The 12,525-nt window shown below is 38.8% G+C and overlaps 1 protein-coding gene across 5 annotated transcripts in view; it reads right to left on the reverse strand.

Annotated features, from left to right (window-relative positions):
• Nucleotides 1-12,525, reverse strand: part of LOC115451202 (max-binding protein MNT-like) — a 48,386-nt gene that overhangs the window by 15,288 nt on the left and 20,573 nt on the right. For all 5 annotated transcript variants that reach the window (XM_037436849.1, XM_037436851.1, XM_037436848.1 and 2 more), the window contains one exon: nucleotides 2,168-2,420. In XM_037436849.1, the coding sequence (XP_037292746.1) occupies nucleotides 2,168-2,420 (253 nt within the window). The remainder of the gene's footprint in view (nucleotides 1-2,167; nucleotides 2,421-12,525) is intronic.

Genomic DNA, 12,525 nt, shown 5'->3' on the forward strand with positions numbered 1-12,525 from the left:
GTGGAATACCAAACAATACGTTGTAATTCAAGGTGTTGAATGATGTTTCTACTGTTTATGAGAGATCGTATCGCTTACCATCAGGCGAACGGCAAGCTCGTCTCATCATTCAAAGCATTAAAAAATAAAAATATGGTTGGAAGTTCGGAAGTTTCGGATGTTTATAAGAACTTAATAATCACAGAAACAGTTGAATGCATTTCAAATAAATATGGCATTTATTCTGGTGGTGGTAGGATATATTTTATATCCGCCCGGATAGCGACCACAACACATGGTGTTAAAACCAGCTATAGTGGCCCAAGTAAGTGTGTCACTTTCCGGGATCAGCTATACATCCGATTCCAACATGCCGGCAAAATTGTGTCGACTCCCAAGGGGTAATCATCTCTCGTCAGTCGATATTCTATTGGACCCCAATCCACTTACCATCAGATGCAGTAGGACAACTTTTCCGGGTAGGTATAAAAAAAAATCCCAAAATAGACCATGTCCTAAGAAATAAACTACTTCTAAGTGCCGCGAGCAAAACCTAATTGCCTATATTTTGGTTTAATAATATTATGTAATTTACCTCATTAATTCCATTTCATATTATACATTGAACTACTTATAGCGATTTCATTGAAAGGGCCCCAAATTTGATGATAATATTGTATTTGTAAATAATAATTTTATCGCAATTGTTATAAAATATTAATGATATTTTAAAACAAAGATTGTAATTTTGTTTTGATTATAATTTTAAATTAATAATGATAAAAGGTTTATAAGTTTTGTGAACAGAAAATATTACTACAACGATTAAGTAGTCCAATATCAATACTAAAGTTTCAAATATCGATTCAATATTCGATACGTAACGAATATAAAGAAAAATAATTCGTTTTTATAAGGCAGTAATTTGTTTGCCGTATTATTAATTTAGTCCATTTGTAAAATAAATCCTACCATTAATAAACAAGGTTGATTTTCCATTGATAAAATAATTATAATATTCGTCCAAGTATCATCGATAAAATCTTATTATGTTATTTTATTCTGTTACAATGTCCGAGGCGTAAATTACAAGATCAAAGACCGAACCAAGCTAGTAAATTTTTACGGTAAACGAATTTTCGACACAATCTTCATTGAAATAATATTCAATATCAGTCAACACAAATTCCTGATGAGCAATAAATTTATGGTTGTGTTAATTCATTATAAATATTATTTCAATTAAGGCAATATCGATAATAGTTTGACAGTAAAAATTTATATTCGCTACGCTTCGCCATATAACCTTTATATACAAATAGTTCAACATGCGACGCGCATCGATAATAGAATAGACATTGTGGCAACACGCCCTTATACCCGAAGGGGTCAGCAGAGATGCAACTAGGGCATCCACTTTTTGAATACATTCCAGACTGATACTGGGAAGATACACGCGATCTTTCCGATCAAGGGTCTGAACCCAGAACCTCAGTGCGGAGGTCATACCGCGCACGCAATACAACTACGCTGGAGCAGTCAGTCGCTGTCCTAAGGTTATTTAAACAAACACATGAAATTTTGCCGGACTAAAGTCCCGAAAGGTGTAAATTTGAAGCCCATTATTTCTTGACAGCCGCTCTTACCTACGTCAGACTAAAAATAGACACAATCCATACATTTATTATTATATTGTATTCAGTTCTGAATGCGTATATTTTACTTTCAGTAACATTTTAAACTGAGAAGAATAAAATAAATATTTAATCGGCATTTAGTTTTTTTTAAATTAATTACACCATTCCTAATAAACAAATATTTGGATAAAATAAATGCAAACAAAATATTTATCGATTGTTGCATGAAGTTTAAACATTATTTCTTTGCCTTCGTATTCGCATACTTTTAAGTAGTAGTGCTAGTCATAGTAACGATATTATGCAACGCTATTAGCTACTTAGTCTTATTATTCGCTTCAATAATTGACTGGACAATTTTGTAATAAAAAATATGTATAATGTGTATTGACAAACTACGTCAATTTAGGAAAATAATTCGAATGTTTAAGTATTTTAGTTTATTTCGCCGTAATCGGTGAACGTGGTCGTAAATATTTGCGCCTAAAGATTGCGCTGCACGAACGAATCTCCAGCTGTTTGAACACCGCGCTACTACCAGGATAACATACCCAAGACTGTTGCTCGTCGTACGCGGCCTGGAATGTTCTTGTGCGAAATCGAGGAGCGGCGCGGGGGGAAGTGCCGTGACGGGCGCGGGGGCCGGCTCGGGCACCAGAGCGGGTGCGGGCGCGAGGACGGGCGCCGGCGGGCAGGGGGGCACCACCGACAGCGGCGAAGGCGGCCTCACCACACCGTTGCTGCGCGCCGACACCGGCACCCCCGTCACCACTCGCACCGACACCGGCGACTTCGGCTCCTCCTCTGTAAACAAAAATCTCACGTCATCATGCGAGCAATCATCACCCGCCTAATTACGATTACGACTGTTTTGCTTGTCGATCCGCAAACGTTCTCGGACACGAGCGGTTCGCTGGTACGCCGATCGGTCGGCACTTGTCAAACCCGTGTCAACCGCTCGTCGACGGCTGCAATCCGTGGCGGCAAACTACCAGGAGAATATAAAAGCGAAGAGTTCGTTTATAGCAACCAAACGAAAGAGCAATAGTAGGCAGAACGAGACAACTACACGAGCACGATGCGACCTCGAGGAGAGGCGCCATGCGACAATGAACTTTATCTTTAGCAGATAAAGTTGATAACGACCGAGAGTATAATAAAAATCAGTCACGCTGCAATGTTGAGTGAGAATGGCAATACGTGGGTACGAGCGCAACAGAGATGGCGTAGGGGGCGTGGTCTATCGGGGAATTACGTCGGTACATGTGGTCGGGCGCGTGCTTACCGTTTGTTTGGCGTTTGTAGGCGCCACGCCGAAAATCAGCTGCTCGACGATGCGCCAGAAAAAATAAGTAGCGTAACTGGCCCGTGAAATTACTTGTGGCCGCTGGTCGCCACCAAATGGACTTCGCTCAAATAACTAGGATTATACTGCGTATTGTTTTATACACGTACTGTGTTTGTTACAATGTGAGAGATAATGATAATTTCGTATGTTATCAAATATGTAAATAGCATGGATGTCGTGGCAACTAATAGTACGACAGATAACTGTCCTCTAGTAATCGCGGACACTTAAGTAAATCAAAATTCACACTAATGAACGAATTTCACACTAAACAGCCGCGACCTGAGTTAAATTAAGCATTTCAAAATGCGGATTAGACAGGCGCAACAACGCAGTACAGTCTACCTAGACTTGTTTAAGGCCACGCACGTTTTTTCCGCGTACATGTCACGAAACGCCTTCACTCATTGACACGAGCCAGTTTAGCGTATTGTAAGAGCGTAATCTCCTCGAATGTCATGTTGTCCTAGTAGTGTCGTCTGAGCATTAGACCTGTGACGTCCCGGTCATCGGCCCGCGGTGACGTCACCGCACCTCCGAAGGAACACGGGCGCGTATAATAGGAAAACATACAAAGCCCAGTGGTTATTGACCGATTTATTCAAACGTTTCGATGTTGAATTAGAATTGTTTAACCGAGGTGACCCGGCTCTCAGCCCGTGACTTTGAAAAATATCCTTGCTATATAGTTTGTACTGCTTCCCAACAGAATAAACTTTACATGAATCGGGGGGAACATACTCGAAGTGCGAGATTACATGTACCGACACGACACTATGAACTATATGAGATATGATACATCATCGACAATTGTTTAATTGGTTGTTTTTAGAAAACGTACTTAATGACAACGACATCGGAATATGAACACTAAACACAGATTACTAAGACATAAGCAACAAAGCATTGGTGAAATTTGAATTTATAATACTTATAATATACATAGAAGTAATAGTTATTTTTTTTTCAATTACCATTTTCATCCGTGGCTAATTTTTTAATAGACTACATACTAATAATCTGACAGGAGTCGACTTTTTAATAAAGCCAAACGTTTGAGCGTGCGCTTTAGACGCTCTCAACCCTAGAGGGTGGTTTTCAATAATTCGAAATAATAATTATAATAATTTGAAAATACCCAATAAAATTATTATAGGATAGGAGTTCGAGATGTGCGCTGTCATTTCATTGCTCTAAGCAAAAAGATGCTCATAAGAATAAAAAAATAAAGACTATGTAGCACATGATGGGACCAGCCCCTTACAATTTACGTAACTGGAAACAATTTTGCGGACTGCGGACAATATCTCGACGTCCCTAATAGCTGTAAGCTTGTTGAGACTTGCTTGAACAGTGAACAGTGTACTATCGGAAAGAAGTCGGGCGCGCCACCCCTGCCCCACCCAGGCCTACACGTGACAAAGGACGCCACAGTAGATACGTACTACAGTCTTATGCTCGCCTGGTATCGTAATTTTGTTAATGACGCGTTATTTGTGTGCTTGATCAATTTTACTTTCATTGTAAATTTTTAAAATATCAGACGTTAGGAGTCAAAACAACAAAAGAAAAATAAATGTACACGCATAACGTAAAAAGTAATTAATGCATGGAATCGTATGGCAGTTTTCATCTATGCATGGCTAGAGGTCTAACTTAAAATATGTATAATCATTTTATCCCTGGAAAATATAAATCGGTAGTTCTACCTCGTAAAAACATTATCACGCGTGTAGCCGCGAACAAAAGCAAGTAGAATACAGAAACATTTGCCTTAGGTCGACTTTCGAGTATATTAGAATTTGACACCTATTTAGCATCAAGTTTTCATTCTCACTTTAGGCCTTTAGAATTTGGGACACAATACCAAATTCCAATGACTGAGGCAGTGTTTATAATATTTACATATTACTAGATGGGCCACGAGGACCTACGTATTATAGTATATTTAATTGTAATTCTAAATATAGAACGTGAGACGTGTAGTAGAACAATAGTGTATTAACATTGAGATCACATGCGCAAAGCATCACGTTTCACACTATGTCACAAAACAGTTTAAATACGACGACATTAATACAACAGTAACACACTTGTTTCAAACATAAGTGTATAACTTAGCATTCAATTTTAGCAAGCAGATATTTTGAAGGATTTGGCGCTGTATTTGATCGAACGTGTTACGAAACACCGCCGGTGCCTCTTAACAAAATAAAAAAACTAATTCAAATTAATATTTAAATTTGGTCTCATTAACACATCGATCATACGTTTGACATATTAAAGTAGGAAACGAGGATTGTAGTAAATCTGATATTAAGAATAATTTTTATCATTAAGACAATATGGTGACGCGCTTGATTGGATCTTTTTTATCAATTTTTACTGAAGCTGGTACCCATAATTCAATAGACATAGATCATTGTGGTTACAATCGACAAATAGTTCAAATTTGGAACACGGTAAAAATGTGTATTAGAATTACAACACAGGAAACAAATAGCTGTTGCATATTTAACAGATCTGTTAGATCGTGTGTTGAACTCGGTGGACTGTTTTTTATATGTTTAAATATATTTGATATATTCGAAAGCTTTGTCAGAGCATCAGTTGTAATAAATATTTTTGGCGGTACTGCGAAAACTTAGGGGAGCATAGATTAGAGTGTGGCTTTTGTATTTAGTCGGCTTATACCATTGATGTCACAAGAAGAATTTACTAAGAAGTTATGAATAGGCCCTTATTGTTTTATTATCTGTGTTTTCTCAATAAATGTTATGCCGCTCTTTACCTAATGATTTATTAGTGTAAGAGGTAGTAAATAGGAGGTAAACAGTAATTAAAAATCAAACAGAATGTAAATAAGAGTAGAGTATAACTATAAAGATAGATTTGATTAGCATGACACGAGGAAAGGAAGAAAAGCGCAACAATCTAGCCTCCAGAGAGTGCGTAATATTTAACTTATAGAGAAAATGTGTAAGGCACGCAGATAAATCTAGATGGATCAAAACAACATACGAGTACCACATCTGTTTACTAGGGAATGTATAAAATAAAATGAATCAGACAAAATTTTACCTCAATCTATCTAAAATAAAACATGCCAAAATCAGAAAACTGGTGTTGACAATAAATCCTCTCTGATAAAATTATTGAAGTAAATAAAAAAAATATTGCGTAGAGAAGTTTTGATGTAGGCTCGGCTGTCGGGAGCAGGCGTGTACCAGGAGAGCATGGAGGCGGGGGGTTATGCAACCCCTGGCCGATGACGTCTTTGCCTCTCGCAACACGCCTCAAATACTTTGGAAATAGGAAAAACGGTATATTTGTCGAGAGTACTTACTTAAACGGTAAACGTGGCGATAACACGCAACATTAGAAAACATTTGACGAGACACGCTGAAAGATTTCAGTGTTGGGTAATGTTAATTTTGTTTCAAACTCAGTTATTTATAAAATTGAGACGACCTGTGTACATGACGCAAGAAGTTATTAATTATTTACTCTTAAGTGTTTATGTATCGACTTCTTCAAATGAATGAAAAAGTTAAGCTAACGGTGATAATTGTTAAACTTAGAAGTTATGAATAGAGTAATCCGGCGCGATCTAGTTGATGCCTCTCAATCGTGCAAAGCGCCTTGAGCAATTCGTTCCAGACCTGGCGGCGCGGGAGTTACGAGAGGGTATATGCAAAATTACGATTAATTTCTGTAAAAACACAATTTTTGGTCCTGTTCAAAATTTCGAAATACCAAAATATTCCTTCATAATATCAGCAATGTATTATATACTGTCCCAAAGTTGAGCACGGGCTTCCTCTACTACTGAGAGGGATTTGGCCTTAGTCCACCACGCTGCCCTAGTGCGGATTGGTAGACTTCAAACAACCTCAAAAGTCCTACAGAGAATTTTTCTCAGGTAATGTAGGTTTCCTCACGATGTTATCTTTCACCGTTAAAGCGAGCGATAATTCACAAAAATACACATATAATTTTAGAAAAGTCGGAGGTTTGTGCCCTTGGGTTTTGAACCTGCGGTCATTCGTCTGGGCATATATCGCCGCTTATATCATAGTCTCATGCAATGCTTCATAATTTTTAATATTATAACGATGTTGCTCTTTACGGGCAAATTAACTACAAAACTGCAGAAGCAAAGGTGCCGGGCAGGAGATGGATAACCACTCTGATACCAGGAATTCATAACTACAAAGAGACAACCTAAAGGAAACTCCTTGTTAATCAAATAATATCGTCAATGTCAAAAGTTAGGAAATGCGCATAGCACGTAATGGTGCGTCACGGAATCAAGAGGACAAATGTTGTTTTCCTTTTAATTGTTATTGCGCCACAAAGAAACCAATGCTTATTCAGACAGTTACGCGTGTTTTAAGGAAAACCTTACCACTACCGCACAAATTCCATTACTTGTAAACAACCGTTTTAATGTTTTACAAAACAAATGTGTTGAAAAAATTATATTAGTGAGTTACGTAACTATTTTGCCGCTGAAATACTCCATTTTCCAATCACGACCACAAATTGCCATCACAGTTACACTGAAGCAAAGATACATAAGTGCTTTTTGAATTATTTTATTACATTTAAATATAGGAAAATTACCATTTAAAGTATATCATAGTGACTACAGTGTAAATGCCATTGGATGATGTAAATAAACATTGCATCACTTATTACATTAAATTACCTAATATAAAAAGCATAAACAAAGTTATTTCGCATTTAATTTATGTTAACAAATACTGTAATAAACAAATTATTAACGTCTTGCTTTTTGATTAGTGTTTGTTTTTTTCAGTTTTAAATGTTTTATTTTGATTAGTTATTTTCTAAACCTCTCTGATCTGATAATTATAAAAGCTGGTACCTACCTAATATACAAATAGTGTTATTAAATAATTGTTCAAAAGGAATATTTACTATACATGTAGTATGTACTGTACGCATATCTGCATTTCACACGCTTTCAATAAAGCGCATGTGACGGGCGAGCCGAGCCGACCGACGAGAAAGAAAAATAAAACTTCTGTTGCGTCAAAGGCGCCTGGTATCGGTGCGCATGTCGCGAGCGCGCCTACATGCCAATAAACACGCAAACATCTCCCACGAAGCACCCACACGTGCGAGGAGGTTCGGCCCTCGCGCCCTCCCGGACTACCCGCGCCGCGCCGCCGCCGCGCCTCGCCAAGGACCTACATCCAGACACTTTTTCCCTCATTTCTTTTTTCTTTCAAGTGATTGTTGTTGGGTTTTTTTTCGTAGACAGCAGGTTCTTTTATAAAATGTGTTTCTTTTGTGTCAACTATTAAAAAGCTAATAACCAGTCACGATATTTATATTTAAACAAAAAAAAACATTTAACGCTTCATTTGTTTAAAGTTCGTATGATAATTAAACGACTCGTCTAGCCGGTGAATCGGGTTTTAAATATTACTTTCTTCTATTCCTACTCAAGCAACGCTCATAATGCACGCAAATAATTTACAAATTTTTGACAGAAAACTCTCCCGTCACGCGTTGTTACGGTTGTTTTAGTAGTAAGTAAATAAAATCTTGAATTGGACCGCCTGCGAAACCTAAATATGTAAATAATTAAATTGTTTATGAAATACATAAAAAATATTGCACGTAAAATGTTGCACATGGTTCATAATTTTATCGTTTGTTTAATTTTTGATAACCCCGACAACCTACTATGACTATGTTTTAAACGCTAAATACTTATAAATTTGTATTTCATACACGAATGTGGTTTTGTCTACTGTTTCATTAAACGCTTGTAACAAACAGCCAGAGTGGGCCTCATAAGTAGCCGCGGCTCGTCGGGCGAACCTTGCTTGTAAAACAAAGGCGTTACGTGTAAATGGTATGTTGCAGCGTATGCAGAGTGAGAGGGCTGCAGAGGGCCACTGGTTCGCAACGTAGAGGGGGATGGGGAGATTCGGCCTCTGAAACTGATAAGCGGGACTATGCGGGGGCGGGCGGCGGCGGCTGCAGAGGGGAGACGGCGGAGGGGTCCGCACCGCGCCAGCACGTGACAACCCGTCACGCGGCGCGAACTTGCCCGAACGCATCTGATGCAACGCACTCAAGCGGGGGAAAGGGAGAACAATGTACCGAGTGCGACTTCGAGACTCGAGTGTCGGCGCGGCGGCAAACAGACACCTTGCGACTACGGTAGCAAACCGAGCAGGCTCGTGAGACGGCAAAATTATGTATCCTTTGAAATGATGCCGTCCTAGTAACTAGCACGGTGGCACGTACGCATTCGCACTTTTAGAGCACACGCGCATGTCGACGCTTTTCTCGGCATACCGACATAATTGGGCAAATCTTTATTAACTCAGCGAATGGTCGCCAGGATACAGAGCCTCATATCTGAAAATTGTTATTATGGAGAAATATACCTAATATTAATTGAAGAGTTTCAGTATCACTAACATTTGGTATCAATATCAATAACATGTCGGACGACATGCTGAGCTAGACCGATAGGCAATTAAAGACGAAATTTCGCAACAAAACATAGTGATTTTACATCAGGTGCGATAACATTATCGCAATGTCAATAACCCCGCGAATGCGCGAGTTGCTCCACATAGTAGGCGTTTAACAGCGCTCCACTGGCGCGCTACACGTGTATTAGAATCGCGGGATTAGACTCCGCAACCTCAGCCTTGACACTTAACGTCGAACGAAGAACAACAAATTTTCGCGACAGATATATTATTACGTACAATGTATTTATTTTTAATTGGGGATGTGACTAAACGAATGATGTTGCGTAACGAACGACGGAATGATGCTCGATAATTGACCATTAAACGGAGGTCGCACACATTTCTAGAACAAAGAGCGCATACGAGTCGACACGCGTTGAGTCTCTCGCCAATGGCCGCGACGACGCGATGGCGGCGCGCTATCGAAGTCGGCGGAGCGTTCACTAGGCGATTACGGCGCCCGGACGCGGCGCGGAGCGGGCAGAGTGAAAAAGAAAACCGCGATAAGATACTGTTTATGAAAACAAAACACTGTTGCGATAACCAAATGATTCAGGCCTCTATATACCTACACTGTTGTAAACCGATTGTGGTGTGAGCAAACTTATTTCCACACAGACGCACGAAACAAAATCAACTAATTTATTTGTCCATGCAAATTATTAGAGACCATGCAAAAATACGGGCAAAATAATATTATCACGCGACGCAATCAGACATCATTACCAAGACATCATAAACTCAAAGCCGTGTGTTTTGCATACGCGGAAACATCATACGATTTCGGTGCGTATCCTTGACACGCCTCGTCCAGCGCAAACCTGCTCATTTAAGTAGTTAATCTCATAAAAAAATAAATATATAGAATTGTGTGTATTGCGCAACGTGGCTTGGTCGGTTGGTGTTGAGTGCCACCGGCGCGACGCGTCCATTTTATTGGATTACGAGATACCGATGGCAGTACGTCGTGTGTCATCCGCCAGTCATTACGTAAACGTATCGCTGTTTCTTTCTATAATGTTTCGCCGATGATTAAAAATGGTGCAGGTGTCGAGCGCTGTGTTGAGTCGACTACAATAATACTTCTCTTTAATAAAACATAAAATGGTTTTTCAAAATCTCGTCAACACGAAAGCTCGTCACGGTACGTAAATCACTGTCGTTTAAATTAAATAGATAATGATAGGGGTTAACTATTCCATCGGGGATAACAGCCAATAACTAAAATTGTTTGGGTAAACAATTTGACCCCAACGCTAATGGCTAGTTCAACAATCATGAGGCAAAAGGGGTGCAGGCCCAAATCAATAGTTATGAAGTTATTAACGAACATTAAATCAATTTAGTGTCACAACATGATTTACGTCATATACAAATAGGTTTTTTAAACACATGAATGATGAGACGAGTGAAACGCAAGCCTGACGTGAGCCTTCAAACAGTATTAGAGCTACAAAGAACTTTGAACGAAGCATCGTATTGTAATGCGTTCGTATGGTCTAGTTTTGAATGTTATATCTTCAGAAAAAAATGGAAAAATATTAGAATAAATTGCCAAGATCTCCAGTGTCAAGATCGCAAAGCCCAAAGCACCTGGGGCTCGCAATTCTGTTACGTAATGGGAACGAGTAATAACGACTTGTTACTAACATCCGCGCGGCTTGGGGCGACCCAATCGAATTATGTAATCTTTTGTATCGTGTTTTTCTTATATTGCAGAGTATTTCGATTTATATTCAGAATATTTTATACAATGACATAACATATAACGCTTAGATCCTTGAGAGAAGACCGGGATTTCTTGATGTTTATTAGCAACTAGCTTGTGCTCGCGTCGTCGCCCGAGTGAAGTTTTCCGGAATAAAAGTCTCGCTATATATTTTCCCGGGATAGAAAATAGCCTATAACCTTCCCAGGGTCTTAAACTATCTCCATGCAAAATTTCATAAAAATCCGTTCTGTAGATTTTGAGAAAATCGATAACATACAGACAGACAGAAAAGGGGACTGTGTTTTTATAATACGTATAGCACAAACCAAATCCTGGACAATTGGTTTATGAATCGAGAATCTTTCACAAAGGACAGTTAGTCGATACGCTACAAGTCAACTCATGCTAGATTTTAGATAAATATAAATTAAATATCTAGGATCCGGCAAGATGGCCGGCCCAAACATCCTATTTACTTAGTCTGGCCATAAATACTGTTACACTTAATTATAAAAAAATATTACATTTGAATTTCGAATCTGTCATTTTTATACGATTGTTCATTGTGTTTTCTCATTTTGGCGCCAATACATTGTAAAATATTTTGCGATATTAAAATGGTGTGGGGTGATAAAGAGAACCGAATCGCTGTGATAGCATTACACAAAGTAGGTATGGAGCCAAATGCAATTTTAAAACTCTCCATACACTTGGTATTAGTAAAATGTTTGTGTACCGGGCTATTAATAGGTACAATGAGACCTCCTCTGTTTGTGACAGAAAAGATCTGGCCGTCCACGTAGTGTTCGTACGAAAAAGGTGGTCAAAGCAGTAAGGGAAAGAATTCGAAGAAATCCTGTCCGAAAGCAAAAGATTTTATCTCGGGAAATGAAGATAGCACCTAGAACCATGTCGCGTATTTTAAAAGATGACTTAGGACTTGCAGCCTATAAGAGACGCACTGGCCATTTCTTAACTGATAATTTAAAGAAGAATAGGGTGGTAAAATCGAAACAACTACTGAAGCGGTACGCAAAGGGAGGTCACAGAAAAATTTTGTTTACGGATGAGAAAATTTTTACAATTGAGCAACATTTTAACAAACAAAATGACCGTATTTATGCTCAAAGCTCTAAGGAAGCTTCCCAATTAGTCGACAGAGTGCAACGTGGACATTATCCGACTTCAGTGATGGTTTGGTGGGGTGTTAGCTATGAAGGAGTGACTGAGCCATATTTTTGTGAAAAAGGTATCAAAACATCGGCACAAGTGTATCAAGATACCATTCTTGAGAAGGTAGTTAAGCCCCTTAACATCACCATGTTC

The sequence above is a fragment of the Manduca sexta genome, chromosome 9 (assembly GCF_014839805.1).
Source record: "Manduca sexta isolate Smith_Timp_Sample1 chromosome 9, JHU_Msex_v1.0, whole genome shotgun sequence".
In the NCBI taxonomy this organism is placed as follows: Eukaryota; Metazoa; Arthropoda; class Insecta; order Lepidoptera; family Sphingidae; genus Manduca; species Manduca sexta.